At 43.2% G+C, this 17301-nt stretch overlaps 1 protein-coding gene across 4 annotated transcripts in view; it reads right to left on the reverse strand.

Annotated features, from left to right (window-relative positions):
- The window catches only part of MTMR3 (myotubularin related protein 3), a 35177-nt gene extending 18661 nt beyond the window's left edge, over positions 1-16516 (reverse strand). For 2 of the 4 annotated variants that reach the window (XM_070951639.1, XM_070951638.1), the window contains exons 1-7: positions 16215-16516; positions 15042-15111; positions 12828-12904; positions 11887-11976; positions 10821-10937; positions 1624-1706; positions 938-1104 (exon numbers count right to left, since the gene is read on the reverse strand). In XM_070951639.1, the coding sequence (XP_070807740.1) occupies positions 938-1104; positions 1624-1706; positions 10821-10937; positions 11887-11976; positions 12828-12896 (526 nt within the window). In that variant the 5' untranslated portion in view covers positions 12897-12904; positions 15042-15111; positions 16215-16516. Of the gene's footprint in view, positions 1-937; positions 1105-1623; positions 1707-5343; positions 5377-10820; positions 10938-11748; positions 11839-11886; positions 11977-12827; positions 12905-15041; positions 15112-16214 lie in introns of those variants that run through there. The other 2 variants (XM_070951637.1, XM_070951640.1) reach the window with 2 other exon arrangements.
- Between the last annotated feature and the right edge of the window lie 785 nt (positions 16517-17301).

The raw sequence follows: 17301 nt of genomic DNA on the forward strand, positions 1-17301 counted from the left end.
GTTGAAGTCCACAGGTCTTAAAATTGACGAAGTTGGACATCCCTGCTGCAAACGTCTTATTTGCTCCACTGAAGGGGAGCCGAACAATCCCTGGCACGGGATAGCGCCACGGAGGAAGCACAATGCAAAGGCTAACTTGCGGCTGGCGCTCCACAAGGTCAGGACCCTCATCTCGTGCACAAGCCCCTCCTCAAAGAGTCATCAACTCCAATGTGGTGCTTCAAACATTCCTTCGTACCAGGGGTGTCCAATCTTGGCAAGTTGGGCTTTAGGAGCCGTGGTGGCACAGCGGTTTATGAGGACCCAGACTGTTGGGGGGCAATAGGCTGACTCTGTGAACCGCTTAGAGGGGGCTATTGCTAGTCTGTTCTACAGTCTGTCCTTTCCCACCCTATTCTCAATTCTAATCCAATTCCAATTCCATTCTGTTCTCCATGGTGGCACAATGGTTAGAATGCAGTACTGCAGGCTAATTCTGCCAACTGCTGATTGCCAGCACTTTGGCTGTTCGATCCTGACTGGCTCAAGGTTGACTCAGCCTTCCATCCTTCCGTAAAATGAGGACCCAGATTGTTGGGGACTCTGTAAACCACTTAGAGAAGGACTGTAAAGCACTATGAAGCCGTATATAAGTCTTAAGTGCTATTGCTATTTAAGACCGGCAGACTCCAACTCCCAGAATTCCCCAGCCAGGAACAAATGGCAATCACATGACCATTTCGATCATGTGGCTGTTGGGAGACTGCAATGGTTGTAAACCTGAGACCGGTCATAATTCACATTTTTTTTTAGCGTGGTTGTAACTTTGAATGCTTGCTAAAGGGATGGTTGTAACTGGAGGACTGCCTGTAGTGTACCAGGTTAACGGTGGTTGTAAAAACAAAAAAACCTGTCCTAGTCCTAGCCTGTTGCTGTGCAAGCCAAAGACCCATCGTACCTGGGCGGCACAAATCGCCATGTTGCTCCTTTTCACTGGCGTAGACCTCCATGCACCAGGCGTGGTACGCAAAAGAGAAAACGTCCTCTATCTTTGAGGGGGGGCGGATGGCGTTGTTCAGCCGCTTCAGCCACTCTTGACACTGCTCAAAAGTGGAGAACTGGCACCTGCCAAAAAAAATAATAATAATAAAAACCCATGCAAAAGCCCTTCACAAATACGATGCAGCTGACGGATGAAATGAGAGGCTAAGGGTCAGAGCAGACCAGAAGGAAATGATCTATTGAGGCTTAACCTTCAGGAAGAGCTTATTTTATAAATAATCATGTTCATTATGACCTGCACACTGATTTCCTGACAGGTCAGAGGTCTCCAAACTTGGCAACTTTGAAGACTTGTGGACTCCCAACTCCCAGAATCCTCCCAGAATTCTCCAGGCAGGCAGCAGATAAATTTAACAAATACATAAATGAGCCATTATTTCTGACATCCCAATGCCATCCACTGCTGAATTAAAACTTTTGAGATGGTTCTGCCAGTATTTTGCTGGTACCACAGAAGTGCTGTTTAAAGGGTAATTTGTAATGATTAAAAAAAGGCAGTTGTATTCATTTGAGGGAGGGGAGGCCTCACTTGCCATTAACTAACATGAAATACGGACGGTGTTGTGCAGGGACCGTACCCACCTGATCACTTTGCAATCTTTGCAAGTCAAGTGAAGCTGGAAAATATCCCGACATTCCACGCTTTCTACGAGCTGCAATGGAACCTGTGACGGAAAAGGTGACATAGGTTTTACTCCGAAAGGCTAACACCCATTTTCTCACAAGGATTTAGCAGACAGCTGGAGCCCTGGAATGAAACCTTACTCATGCTGTCAATTACTGGTAGCATTTCCCTCCCTTTATATAGAAGTATCCAACGTTAAGTCATGAAGCAAAGCGATGACATAATATGGCACGTAGACGCATTTCTCATTTCGATCTAAAATTCCACCTTGAGGAAATGGTGTTGCGTTCAACTCTACTGTAAAACTCGCCAACATTTTAGTACGTGTCTCTGAAATTTGGCCGTAAGGAATGAGGACAGTTGGCGCACAAATGTCTATGGAGATTCTCAATCATTCAGGTCACGGTTGTCCCAAAAGTGCTTTTCCAAAAGGCAACTGGACTTTCTCTGTTTCCCCCCCCCCCCCCTTGAAAAGATTTCATTCTCATCCAAGAAGGGTCGAAGGTGCCTTCGCAACCAACAACTGTCTTCCTTAAACAGCTCTTGCTTCACTAACTTTCAAAATTACTCTGAGAACTCTAACGAAGCCTAACTATGCATGAGGAAGAGACTCAAGTGTTTTAGAAATTAGGAAGGTGGCTTGCAAAACTTCCCCACATTCAAGTCTGGCTTGACTTCCCCAAAGACTTAAAAAGAGTGTCCAGGCTCACACAGGCCACGGTGCCTTCGTTACGCTGACGACTAGGATGAGCTTCAGGAGGAGCACCAATTAACGGATTCTGAGTGGGAGGCAAATTCTCCACACCCATAACATGGGCTAAAGTAGATAAATTAGGTAGAACTTAAATGTAACCTTATTAAATATAACCCATCAAATTAAAAACCAAACAACACAATGCCGTCGCACATGGCCTGGGAATCAAAAGCATTCAAAAACCAAAATGGGCCCAATTATAGATAGTCCTCAACTTACGACCACAATTGGGACCCAAATTTCAGTTACTAAGTGCTGCAGCCATTAAGCAGGCCGTCTCGTGACCAGACTCCATTTTACAACCATGTTTACCCACAGTCGTTAAGTGAATCACCACGGCTGCTAAATGAACTGCACAGTTGTTAAGTAAATCAGGTTGCTTGTTGGAAGCCAGCTGGGGACGGTCACCGTGACTGTCAAGGTTGCCAAGCGACCGAATTCCTTATCACATGGCGCGCGCGCGTGTGTGTGTGTGTAGTGCAATGGTCATAACTTCGAGCTGGTCATTTTTTCTCCTGAAGCTGTCATAACTTCAAATCATTAAAAGGCTACCTGTAATCGAATAGAGAAGTCACAGAAATCCTGACCACCAAGGTTGAAGGAATTACCAATTTTTGGAAAGGAGGGAGAGAGAGAAAGAGAGCCGGCTGCCAAGTGGCCAAATTTTGATCACTTGACCACGGAGAGGCTGCAAACGTCGTAACTTTGAAAAACGGTCACGAATTGCCTTTTTCAAGGCCGTTGTAACTTTGAACCATTGCTAAGCAAACGATTATAAGTGGAGGATTACCTGTGTTAGAATTTATGGACCAATTGGATGTCTTGGGAAGAAGGCTGTCCCACCGAGAGCCACGAAGGGCTTTAAAAGTGAATTATATCTAGAAGTCAAAGGCCTCGTATGTTTCACTAAACTAAATATTCTAGTTTTCTCTTGCCTTCTTCTTCCTACTGGCTCTTTGTTTCCTTTTTGACACTTACAGCCCCCTCAGTTGTCACTTCCTCTGCTCCTTCTCTCCATCTGTTCCGCTTTCCTTCCTTCTGAATAATTTTCTTTATGTACTTCATTACTCTCCGTAAAAATGGCGTATTTACACCCTAGGAAAGGCATGTCATGCTCCTAAGGATTCTGCCTTTCTGTCAAGCATTATATCCCATTCCCCCGAGCAATCTCCATGCTGAAAATCACCACAAAGCAAAACATACCATGCAGGTCAATAATTAGTGCCAGCCTCCAATAACAATTTGCTGGAATTTTGTTAGCAAAATGCAATGTTTAATAAAACAACGAATTGACTGTTTTTTTTGGGGGGGGGCAAGGTAAACACTTTGGAAATAGGGAATGGGAAAAGAAACAACTTCCAGGAGAAAGAACAATAAAAAAAAAGTATGCCGGGATAAAAGTGAGCAGGGGAGGGAGGGATTTTAGAAATGTAAATGGGAATGACAGGGACGTGTCAAAGAGCGGAATTGAAATGGATGCTATTAATTGTCCGTGACCAAGAAAAATTGGCAAAATGGAAACCATGATTGGGAGAAAATTGAAAATAATAGGCTGCAGGGGTAGATGCTGTGACTGGAGAACAAGGAGGTGGTTTGCTTAGCAAGGCCGTTTAATATCAGTGTGAAGATTGCTTCTCTGCCCAGCAATTAGAAGGATCCTAGGAATAGCTCCTCTAAATTGGAGGGCCATACATTGGATGGGGAGAAAAATTGTAACTTTTTTTCCACTTATTGTTTTGTGCATTTAAATGTACTTTTCTACAAAGGGGTTTCTGGGTTTCAGATCTCAAGGTGGCCCCAAAAGATTACCCTCCCCTCAAAAAAAAAAAAGTAGCAAGGGTGAAAGGTTGATTTAAATCAGGAATCTCCAAACTTGGTAACTTTTAAGACCTGTGGACTTCGTCTCCCATGGCTGGCTGAGGAATTCTGAGGTTGGAGACCTCTGGTTTAGGTAACAAAGCGTCTGCAAGAAAGCAACTAAGCTCAGAGAGCACCAAGGACCCCTCCCCAAAGTCACCCCTGGATGAAGCTGACGAGGTCTTCCAAAATTGAGAGGTGCGATTAATGAACAAAAAAGTGTGATGGGTATGGCAGAAGTCAGGAAGATTTGGCAAAAAGCTACGGGAAAAAAATAGTTAATGATAGTGGTGCAAATTAGATCTCGTCCCATTTCCTTCTTTGTCTTATCTCACCCCTTTAATTTCTTTGACTCGCTATTCCTAACCCCTTTTCAGTGCTCTTCGTAAGGTCGCTTCCTCCAAAAGTCAGATTGGTCCATACATTACCAATTACCTCCCTGGTTATGAATGCGCATGCAGAACTAGTCAAGCTTACCCCTGGCATTTCACAGAGTATAATCTCTAGGAATGCTGATTGCCTGTAATTAAATAAACCATCTCCTACAGATATTAGAAGCTTCTGAACTGGCTGTGCACTGTGGCTGGGAAGAGTCACTTTGGGGGAAATACACGAGCAAGGAAATTAAAAAAAAAAAAAATCAAAATTAAACCAAATGGGAGAAGACAGACTGTGGTGAAGTTCAACGTCAAATCTGAGCCCTTGGAACTGAGTGAACTTATCCAAGAGTTATTTAGGATCAAACTCAGTTCAAGCGCATAACTTTTGAGAGCAACCTGATTTGGACAACCAAGAGAGAAGCCTCTCACATTTCATGCATGCGTAAGGAATCCTCGTTGAATCTAGCTGTTCCCAAAAGATGGGTGCGTCAGCCTTTCAGAGAAGCCGTCCTTCATTCCATGAGTTGGCCACTTGGTCTACGGAATCTTTTATTCAGGAGGCAACTTCATGCTCTGACATGATCCATGCATGCCTGCCTATGTCGCAAGCCACGGTCAGCACATGTTCACTGTATTCCAAGCAAAGGTGCGGCAGTACAAATGCTAAACAACAGTGTTCTACTTACTGAGATCTCATAAGCGGCAAACTTACAGACATTCTAATGAATTGCAAACAAAAGAACAAAATTAGGCAAAAACCGAAGATGGGATATAAACCTACATCGGCTAGGTAACTTAACAAACACAAATTGAACACTGGGCCCATTAAACCTCATGTCCTGATCGGAGGGAAGCAGAATGGGATTGTGTATTTTATGGAGTTCACACCTTTTTGTGCTTACGAAGGGCAATTCATGGAAGAACACAACGTATAGGCCTGTTTTTCCCATGGTAGTCTACTAAAGTAAAGTTGGTTAAGCCAAAGTGAATTTTGGGTTACTAATTTCTGCCTGGACAAGATGTTCTGAAGCAAAAACTCAAGAAATTCCCTCCAAGAAAAGAGCTGTTTTTGTGGTTCAGGGGCTAAGTCATGTTCGACTCTTCGCGACCCCATAGCCCGCCAGGCTATGTTGCTGTTCTCCAATATCTCCCGGAGTTGAATCAAATTCATATTCCTCGCATTGGAGACATGATCTAAGCAACAAGGAAAGAGTCAGGGGATCCGTTTTCAATGAAGCTGCGAGATAAAAGCTAACCAAGATAATCATGCCTAATAAGGATTTCGCTTGTTAACTCCACCGGTTTTTAAAAATGCTAAAAAAAGGGGAGAAGAGCTCTCCAAAGTACTGAAAACTGCAGCTGCACTACTTAGAATCAAACCATTATAAAATTAGCGAATGCAAGAGTCAGAAGGGACTAGAGAGATCATCTTAACCGATTCCCTGCTCAGTGCAAGAATCCTTCCTTGATGAAATCTCCAGCCCTATTTAAACACCTACTAGTATTTAAAAACTCTAGCAGGGAAGAGTTCCTTCCTGCTCTAGGCAGATTTAGGGTTTAATTCCCTAACCATTTTTTTTTCTATTAGGAAATTTCTTGGAATCGTCATCGGTCACCCCTGTAAGGTAGACCAGATCGAGAAACCAACTCCACAGGAAGGCTAGAACTGTATTTACTGAGATAGGCCAGTGCGTCTCAATTTCGGCAGCTTTAAGAAGTGGCTGGGGGGGGGGATTCTGGGAGCTGAAGTCCACGCGTCTTAAAAGTTACGACACCTGAGAAATACTATGACGGGGTATAGAATAATATACAGAATATTGCCACTGGGTTTCTTTTTCCTTTCCTCCCTCTTTTACTCCATTGAGGAATCCGCCCCAGTCACTTCCCTATCCACACTATCTGATTTACAGACTACCGACTAACAGAGTAGGAAGGGACCTTGGGGGGGGTCTTGTAGTCCAACCCCATGCTCGAGCAGGAGACTTTCCAGGAGTTGTGGTTTCTTCAACAGCCTCCGAATCTTCTCTTTAAGACCGTCTCCAGGGTTCTTGACCTCATTTGTTCGCTTAAACTATTTATATAGCCGCCCATCTTAGAAACAGCTCTGGGCAGCTGTCAATCAAAAGTTAAAAGAGCAGAAAAGCCGTATCAAAACTATAAAACTAGACACATTAAAAACAACAAAGATCTGGCACCAAGCCAACCTTCCGATGTGCAGTCACCTAATCTTAAAACAGAGCTTGGGGGGGAACGGGGGGACGGACCCCACCAGGTCTTCAGAGTTCTATGGAAGGCTAGCCGGGTGGAGGCCTGCTGGGTTTCAAGGGGCAGGGCCTTCCGGGGGCCGCTACGGAAGAGGCTAGCTAGCTCCCCATCAGGTAGCAGTATTTAGGGGGTGTCCTTAGAGAAAGGCAGCCCTGTAGATCGGGCCTTGTTGCCACCTATTTCAAGACTCATATTTGAATCTCCTTTCTCAAAATCTCAAGCCACCAATCCTCGTCTTGCCCAATTGCCACGGAGAACTGCTAGCACCTCTGAGGGGGTCCTCTGAGCTCGGTGGTTTCCTGGCAGACGCTCCCATTACTCAAACTAGAATGAAATCATCAGTGCTCTGACGGCGTCATCCAGTTTGGGTAACAAAATGCCTTGCAAGAAAACCACCAAGCTCCAGAGAGCACCCAGGATCCCTCATTTCAACGCCGGACTACAAATATCCTCCTTTATTAGTGCCACCTCTCTTTTTTAAAAAATTGGGTTTTAACAATTAAACAATTCTTATTCGACTCTTGTGCATGACTGCGACGATTTACATATCATCACACTAATGTTCTCCTATACTCTTTATAATTTTACAAAATCTACTAACTGTTATTTCCCTTTTTTTCTATCTTCAATCCAATTATACCATTTCTCCCATATTACGTAAAAGTCCGAATCCATCTGTCCTTTTCAGTTCCAATGTCATTTTATCCATCTCAGCGCAATCTAATATCTTTCTAATTATTAAATCTTCGGAGGGTATGTTTGAACTTCTCCAACATTGCGCAAATGCCAATCTTGCCGCCGTTGTCATATGGAGAATAATATATGTTGTTGTTTTTTCATATTTCTTTTTCATTATTCCTAGAAGAAACAATTCTGGTGTATATGCTATCTGGAAGCCTGTTACTTCCTGTATCCAACTATGTATTTTCATCCAATATTTTTTTGTTTCGGAGCATAGCCACCACATGTGAAAGAAGGTACCTTGCTTTTGTCCACATTTCCAACAATTGGAGTTTAAATTTGGATATATTTTTGCCAGTCTAGAGGGTGCCAAGTACCAACGGTAAAACATTTTATATTGATTTTCTTTATATTTTGCCGATCTGGTTAATTTATAATTTTTGTTCGAAATTATTTCCCAATCGTCTAGTTCGATATTATGTCCAATATTCCTAGCCCAGCCTATCATAGCTCCTTTTACTATGTCTTCAGCTCTGTCAAATTCTACTAAATAATTATAAATTTTGGTTCCACCTCTCTCCTTGTAACCAACTATCACAGCTCTCCCCAGTCTTTCCCTGACAAGTGAATAATTGGCTGCATTTGCACGAGAGCTAAAATGATCGTCACTGTGTAAATCCTGGTGGTTTAATGGAGGGGTCCAAGATGATGTGGGAACCCAGCCACTTATCTTTGTTATTTTATGCAAACCAGGCCACATTACGCCAGTTTATGGCTTGCTTTCGGCTTGTCATGTTATAGGCACACTGCCGCTATACGGTTCGTGAACCGAGGTTAGGGGAATTTGGTGTGTTGCACAACCGGAGCTCTTGAACTGCTGCTGCCTTCTGCTGTAGTTGCCCGAGGTTTCTCATCGCAGTCATTCCCAGGCGATATTAAGAGTATAAATTCATTTAATATTACATAACGATCTGAGACGGTAGGCATGCCTACTCATGAGGCATTCCAAGCGCTCGCTCTCGCATAGCCGAGCAATAACTCACTTTCATGTCAGCCACAGTTGCATTCTTTATTTAGAATGCTGTCAATTGCTAAACAAACAACATTTTTGTTCCTCTGAGTTCTTTGGGAGGTTAATTTTGCAACTGACTCGCTGCACATCAAAGGCAAGAATCAGCTAAAATGAAAACGAACTCACAGCTGCAAAGGAAAGAAAGAGGTGGGGGGGGGGGGGGGAACCAATCCAGCCAAGTCTGAACAGGGGATATCTTTCTGTTTAATTAGAGAATTCTAGTTTATGGATTAGCATAAACCCCACTCCCCCCCCCCAAAAAAAAGGGGGGGAGGAAGATTACAGCTAAGTTTGGGTTACGGCTAATCATGTGAAGACAGGCCATGGAAGGTGGGGTGTAGAGATAAACCTGCCAAAACCTGGCTTAAGTTTGGTGTGGTGGTTAAGAAACCAGGAGACTGGGAGTTCTAATCCTGCCTTAGGCATGAAAGTCAGGTGGGTGACTTCTCTTTCAGCCCAGCCCATCTCACAGAGTTATTGTCAGGGATGGGATTCAGCCGGTTCGGACAAACCAGATGTTAATTTTAATCCGGTTTGCTAAACCAGTTGTTGCAAGGACTGGCTGACCCCACCCCTCCCCACCCAGGACTCTCCATGCAGCTGTTTTGGATGCCAGATGGTATCCAAAATGGTAAGTGCAGGGGCTGTGCGGAGGCACTGGGAGGGTGAAAAACGGGCCTACCAGAAGTACCGGAAGTCCAAAAACAGGCCCGTTTCTGGCCTCCGAAGGGCATCCGGAGTCTGGTGAGGGCAAAGACGCACCCCGCCCCACTCCGAATTCAGCAGGAAGCTGAATAGGCCACACCCACCATGGCCACGCCTGCCCAGCAACCAGGCAGAGAACCGGTTGCTAAAATTACTGAATCCCCACCCCTGTTTATTGTTGTAGATATAAGTAGGAGGTGGAAGAAGTATGAGATATTTTCTCCGCCTTATTTATAAAAAATAAAAGACAGGATTTAAAAAAATCTAAAATAAAAATCTAAAATGAATGAATGCAATTATTTTGTTTCAGCAGCTGAGGCTACCAAAAATCCCTACAAAGCTCTGTCTGGCATCTGCCAGGACCCCGGCCCTGCTTGAAACGTCCCCCCCCCACTTTTTTTAAAAAAAGAAAGTCTAATTTGAAACAGGTTAATAAAATGGCTGTCAGACCTGCTACAAAGAACCAATCTCCAACATCTGTTTTATTCCCTAAAAGGCTTCAGAGTCTCACATCCACAGAATATGCATTCTGAAAAAATAAAATAAGGATATTGATGCTGTTTAGGACATTCTCTGGGAACAGGCCAAGCAGCACAAAAATGACACATCAGCTGGGGGTGCTGCAGGTGGGGAGGGAAGAGGAGGGCTCTAAGTAGTATCCTGACTGGCTCAAGGTGGACTCAGCCTCCTGTCCTTCCCAGGTGGGTAAAATGAGGACCCAGATTATTGGGGGACAAGAGGCTGACTCTGTAAACCGCTTAGAGAGGGCTGGAAAGCACTGTGAAGCGGCATATACGTCTGAGGGCTATTACTATAAAGGAAGATTCTCCACGTTTTGTACCCTTCCTGAGATTCTTCAGCATTGCACGGCAGAACTTCACAGCCTGCTTACAATATTCCAACAGCTCTAATAACAAAGTTGGAGAATTGGTTAGCATCGAGGCCTGGGCCGAGTTACCGATCAGGATAAATTCTAATTCCACTATATTTCTTCTCCCTGTCATTGCTTTGAGATGACTCAGAGCTTCGTGATGGGAGAGGAAGAAGAACAAACTCTTGCGGCTGCGCAGCTGCGAGGACGAGAGGTGTTCTAACTTGCCAGCTGATGAGGAAACTCGCAAGTTCCCGCAGCAGAATATGCAGGAGGATTAAAATAATAAAGTACGGCAATGATGCTCTCCTTGCTGTCAATCACCTGTTTTGAACAAGAACCCGTGAGATCGCTTTAAAATTCCACACGCCTCTCTGCACTGGCGCCCACAACCAGGCGGCACAAGAGTTGAAGGGCAAGGAATTGAAATGCAACCAATGAGCGATGTCACCCAAAATATTACACCACGGTGGCTTTTCAGATATTTTCGGTTTCGAACTGAAGCCCCACCGGTGCAGCTCCTGCTTCCCTCACCACTAAATTTCCATTTCGGAAAAGAGACAACTTACATTCACCACAGATTCCTTAAATTTGATGTGAAGCCTGTAGTTGGACAGGGCAATGACGGCATCGTCCGCTCGGCCGACATACTCCGTGCTCTCCCCATGAAGTTCGAGAAATGGGACCTGCAGAGACAGCAGAAAGATTCATTTCCTTTACGGGTGGCATCTACTTCAGAAATGCACACCCCTTGAAAGAACACACGATTGGCGAAGGAAGACCAATATACGTTTCCCAGGATAATGATGCAAGATCAAATTTGGGTCGGTCGCCGGGACGAGAGATTTACTCTTTCAAGGTTTCGGACTCATGCTGGAGGCTTCAGCTTCAGGGAATTTCTCTCTACTGGAATAGGTGATTTGGGCCGTTCTGGGAGTTGTGTTTATGTGGTGCCTTCCTATTGGCTGATTGATGAGTTGAGGGCTGGAGATCGGCTGTTGTTTCCTTGTGCCGCCAAGCCCTCGGCTCCAAAGTATTTGATAAGCTATTGGTAATTTAGCGCCCCCCCCCCCCCCGTTTCCCAAAGGAACCATTTCCCAGGCTTCAATCATTTCCCTGGCTGTTTTTGTACCTGCTCAGCCAACAATCTTAGTAAGGTGCGAAATTGAAAGTGTGTCCTTGTTCATGGCAATGGGAGGCTACCAATGAGTTTGGGTCTCCTTGTCTGACCCAAATACAATCCGACCTCGCTTGTATTCTCGCAAGCTTGGAAGACAAAATCTTTGGTCTCGGTGCCCCACCCAGATTGGATCCTGCAACATTATCCTGGGACACGTATCTTCGCCTTCATTCATGACGTTCAGTGACCTGATGGTGGAATCGCCTGACCGTCGGATCTTTGAATCCCGGTTGTAAGTCCTCTGTTTTAAAGGTCGCTAAGGAACCAGTGCTAAGTCAAGGATTGTCTATACCTAGAATTTTTGCAACCAAACTCACCGCTTCAATCCAAAACATTTATCTTCTAGGTTGAAAGCAAAACCAAGCACCTCAAAAGTTCTGCTTCTCTGATCTAGACCTCAATCCCACACAGCCCCTGGATCCCACTGCAAGATCAAAGGAGAATCAAGTGAAGACCTGGAGATTTTCATCCTCCCGGATCAGCTGCTTCCTGGGGAAGATCTGATTAGCTTGGATGCATTCAAGGCTGTGATGAGTCTCTTCATCCTGAGAAGGATTTAAGTTTAGAAGTCAAGCCGACGATTCTGTTCATGTCAATACACTCGTACATGCTAGTCACATTTTTTTCTCCTAACTGAATGATCACGAAGAGTCTTAAAGTCTTAAAGTTGCCTAGGTTGGACACCCCTGCTCTAAGATCTTCTACACTCATTCACAGGTTAAGCCTTAGCATGAGATACCCAGCTAGTGGTGGTTTCCTCAACAAGCAATGGTTAAACCACAAACTTAGTGTAATATGTGAACCCAGTCAAGTCCACTGTTTTAGCTGCACTAATGATGTAATTTATTTTTCTAACAGAAATTCTGGAAGTATCTCTCGTTGTACTGAACACCTGTTGTTGCTTTTCTCTGTCCATTGGAAACAAGGGTTTGGAAGCACACAGAACTGTCTTTTTGTCTGTCCAGGTAAAACAAAAAAAGAGGGGAAGCAGCTTCATTTGGATGAGGCTTCCAGGGATAGCAATGATTTAATTTAAATCCTCAACTCGCTTCTTTCATTAGAACCTGAATTTCTGTATGATGTCCTCAACAGAACTGAGTGAAGCGAACAGTCTTCTGAAGGAGTTATAACTCTTTAGCATAGTTTCTCCACCGTAGCAATTTGAAACTGGATAGATTTCAACTCCCAGAATTCCCCAGCCAGCAAAACTGGCTGGGGAATCCTGGGAGTTGAAATCCACCCAGCTTCAAGTTTACCAAGGTTGAGAAATAGTGGTTTATCACAATCAAACTTTGTAAGAGTGCTGTAAACACCTAAGGGTTGCCATCTTTAGCATTCCTTTCTTTTCTTCAGCTCTCTTTTCTTTTGCTCAAGCTTGAAGGATCTGTGCACGTACCATGACAGAGCCTAGCTGCAAGGCAAGGTCCTCACCCTTGCTTTCCAGTTCTGCAGCGCTATATATCATGGAAAGATCTGGAAGACAAAATTAGAAAGTGGATGCGAGAGCAGTGCATTTATTATTTGCAAATAAATATTACAATATCGGAAATATTAGAGTCACCCCACGGACCAAAAGGATGTATGTAGAATTCTAGTGATAAAATTTAGGAAGAGGCATTACTAACTGCATTATGTTTTGCTTAAAATATTCACAGACTACATTTCAACTCAAAACTCTTACTGAAGTGGCTATGTATAACAAAAGGTGTAAAACATTCTTAAAATTAACCTATAATCTACGTAAAAATGTCAAAATTCTAAAAGACACTAGGGTTCAAATTTGAATCTGACTCAATGAACCTGTTCTGAAAGAAATGACTTGCATAATATCTTTAATGATGATAATATAATCAACCACAAATCTGACTTGTTTCTCAACTGTTTCCTCTGCTACAAATTAATTCCTTTTTAAACCTTTCTGGTGTTCAAATGCCATGCAATTTAGGAGTCTGCTGTTCAAAGACTAAAATTAAAAAGAAAATGCATTTCATTTGCTGGGCACACCTAAAACAGCTCCTTGCATTCTGGGCAATTCATTTCCTAATTAAATCCAGCTACCATAATGTTCAATTCAATTTTAATGTTGCTGATACTGCAATTCTAAGGTGGGTGTAGAGATCCAGTGACGTCTAGTACTGCTGAATCTTAACTACAAGTCAGCAAAGCCACAACTGGGAATCATGGATATTGTTGTTCAATATGGCATCGGATAACAAAGTCAACCCTAAGCCAATCATTTTACAGGTTGGTCATCATTTATATATTTCAAGCTTAAGAAATGTTCTTAAGATTCCAGTAAACGGATTAGTTCCAATAACATTCCTTTTTTTTTTTTTTTTTTTGAAGTTTCTGGTCTGATTTCCTGAAGATGGTAAACTGTAAGGTAGCTTGTTGGATTTTGGGTTAGTGCCCCATGTGGATCCGCCACAGCCATTTGCAAATCACATTTTTGTAGGTCATGTTAACTTATCCAACTGCAGGTTATTAAACAAAACATGGCTTTGTATGATACGTGAACCACTTTTTGAGAAGCTGAGCATTCAGTGAATCAGTCCTAGAGAAGATATTCTGATATCGACAGAGTCCCAAATGCAAGGAAAATAGGGTTTTAAAAACCAGGGAAAGTTAAGTATTTTTACAGCCATTTCTGCTATGGTTCTGGCTAGGACAAGGGAAAGAATGACAGAAGTGCAAAGCCAATCTTCCCCCAGTGACATTCTAAGTTGCATCACAAATACAATGACCACAACTATCAGCATCTTGGACTGTCCTGGCTAACTGATGCCATTTATAGGCATGAAAGCCAGCTGGGCGACTTTGGGCCAATCACCAGGAGACTGTGAGTTCTAGTCTTGCCTTAGACATGAGGGCCATTCCCTCCCTCCCTTCCTCTCAGCTCAGCTCGCCTCACAGGGTTGTTCTTGTAGGGAAAACAGGAGGAGGGAGGAGTATAAAAATAATAAAGGCGGGATAAAAAAATTCAAGACAAGGGAAAAGTTCAGGTCGGTGCTGACTAAGAGGCAGGATGGAAGGAGAGAGAGAGAGAGAGAGATTGATATGCATAGTCTATATGGATCTTTCCTAATTAGGGACTTAATGAAATGAAGGCTGCACACAAAACTGGTTTGGTTAAAGTGCAAAAGAAAAAACTGGTCCAGATTGTGGCTTTTCTGATCACACAATTTGTGGATAAGTAAGCGCTGGGAGAAAAGGAGGATGTATGAAATCTACATATAGCAGCAAAGAAAATATGATGGCCATGACGCAGCCTTCCATCCTTCCGAGATCTGTAAAATCTGTAAGGCACCGTGAAGCGGTATAGAAGTCGAAGTGCTATTGCTACCTACCATCGAATCATTCGGCACAAATATTTGAAAGGTTAAAGAAAATAATTATTAAAAAAAGTATTGTGCCCTCTCAAGCACACTTCCGCTATAGTCTACAGGCAGAATCAAACAATTAAAAATAAATAAATACCTAGAAAGTTAAACAAGATAAGCGATTGGCTACAAAATGATGCAAAATAATTAGATTTTAAAAACAAAAAACAAAAAACCCACAATTCTGGAAAAAGATAACTTTGCTAGGCATTAAGGATCTCTAAACTTACCGATTAACAATAAACCCCTTTGATAAATTTCAGGTGCGATTCACGATTGTCAGGTATTTCACAGTGAAAGCTGAAAGGACAAAAGAGTATTCTGTAATTAAACTGCAAAATGATTGCTTGTGAATAAATTTCATCCTAAAACAACATTTAAGCAGCAAAATGAAAGGACTGCTTCTAACTTATTCTCCTAATCTTGGTCAATAATACAGGTAATCCTCATCTTACAACCATTAACTGCGGTTCCAAGTTACAACGGCACTGAAAAGAAGTGACTTATGACCAGTTCTTGCACTTATGACTGTTGCAGCAGCCCCGTAGTGACGGCATTCGAAGTTCAGGTTCTTGGCATTGGCATGTATTTACAACGGTTGCAGCATCCCAGAGTCATGGGAATTCTCATTTGCAACCATCCTTGGGCACTTCTGACAAGCGGTTAATGAGGGGAAGCCAGGGCTGGTATCTAAATCAAACCAGGATCTCCTGGTTTGTTGCTCCCCAACAAGCTAAGATCTCTGAGTCAGACAATGCCCTGAGATCCTCATTTCTTGACTGAAATGTTCTTGCTATGTGCCAAGCGGTTACAAATGAGCCAAGTCCAAGAAATGTTAAGTTGGCAAACTTTCAAATATTAGCTCTGAATCCAGTGATCTCAGATAATGCAGAAACCAATCCAGAACAATTAGAGCGTTCAACTCAAAATTAAACATCCTAAAAACGTGAGGGTTTTTTCCTTCCTTTTTTTTTTTTTTGCTAAAAACAAGAAAGGGAGACCAGATACGGTCTAGGAGAGAGACAAGGTCAGGAGGCAATGCTTACATTCCCGTCAAATCTTTCCTGGGAGCCTGCCAATACGTTTTCTGGCTTTTACAAGTCAACCCTAACCTACATCTCTCCCTTACAAAATCCAATTTCCTCCTCCCCCGGAAAAATGAGGATAAGCAAAAAAATGAAAATAAAAACAGATAAAAGCTCCACATGGACAGGAAATGAAGGGATGGTTGCCCGACTCTGTTACGTTTAAATGATAGATTATCGCACTTGATTATTACGAGTGAATATAATAAGGATTGTGGAAGACTTTCATTTACAGAGGCATCAAATGGAAATAGGAGATGTAAAGCTATCCGTCCTAACGTCTGCTCAATGAAACGACAGGCTGGATAGCCAAATTACCTTTCCAGATCTGGTCCTTTTTATGGCGTTTCTTCTCTGCCTACCCTTCCTTTCCAGATTTGGAAACCAGCCTTTGCAGATATGATCTGCTTACAGATAACAAACAAGGATTCCAGCTTCCCTTTTAAAAATGCCAACTCCAGGCCGGCCGATCTGGCCAAAAGCCGCCCGGCACGCTGGCTTTACTTCTGAGTAAACAAACCCGGAGTAGCAGATCAAGCCGGCCTCAACCTCTTAGGCTGTATCTCAAGCAAACAGAAGCATGTGATAACACAAGTTAAAACATGTGCCCGCCTGCTCTGGTTCTGATAAGGGTTTTTTTTTTTGCCTATTAATAAACATCCGGGACACAGGCATTCAAACTTATGTCTCAGTTCTTGAGGAATAGAAATGCAGAAATCATAAAAATGAGAAGGGGCTAGCCTGAACTAGTGTGCATGTATACATATATACTGTGTTTCCCCCAAAATAAGACCCTGTCTTATATTTTTTTTGAACCCCGAAATAAGCGTTTGGCCTTATTTTCAGGGAGGTCTTATTATTTTCAGGGAAACAGGGTAGCAACAGCAATAGCCCTTATAGACTTATATACCACTTCACAGTGCTTCACAGCCCTCTCTAAGCAGTTTACAGAGTCAGCCTCTTGCCCCCCAACAATCTGGGTCCCCATTTTACCCACCTCGGAAGGACGGAAGGCTGAGTCCACCTTGAGCCTGGTGGGATTTGAACTGCCCAAATTGCAGGCAGACGGCAGTCAGCAGAAGCAGCCTGCAGTACTGCACTCTAACCACTGCGCCACCCTGGCTCATATACATCTATAATCCACTAAAGCCTGGTCTAAAGCAATAAGTTCTCACCATCTTCTCCTTTCCTCTTCCAAATCCTAGTGTATCTTATACAAATAGTCCTCGATTTATGACAGTTCATTTAGTGACCAAAGTTACACCGCCACTGAAAAAAAAAACACTTACAACTGTTGTAGCATCCTCATGGTCATGTGATTTACAGTCGGATGCTTGATCACCGATTCCTGCTTACGACGGTCGCAGTGTCCAGTGGGTCACGTGATCCACTTTCGCGACCGTCT

Source organism: Pituophis catenifer, unplaced genomic scaffold (genome assembly GCF_029215685.1).
Source record: "Pituophis catenifer annectens isolate HBS135680 unplaced genomic scaffold, rPitCat1.0.hap2 SCAF_10, whole genome shotgun sequence".
Classification (NCBI taxonomy): domain Eukaryota; kingdom Metazoa; phylum Chordata; class Lepidosauria; order Squamata; family Colubridae; genus Pituophis; species Pituophis catenifer.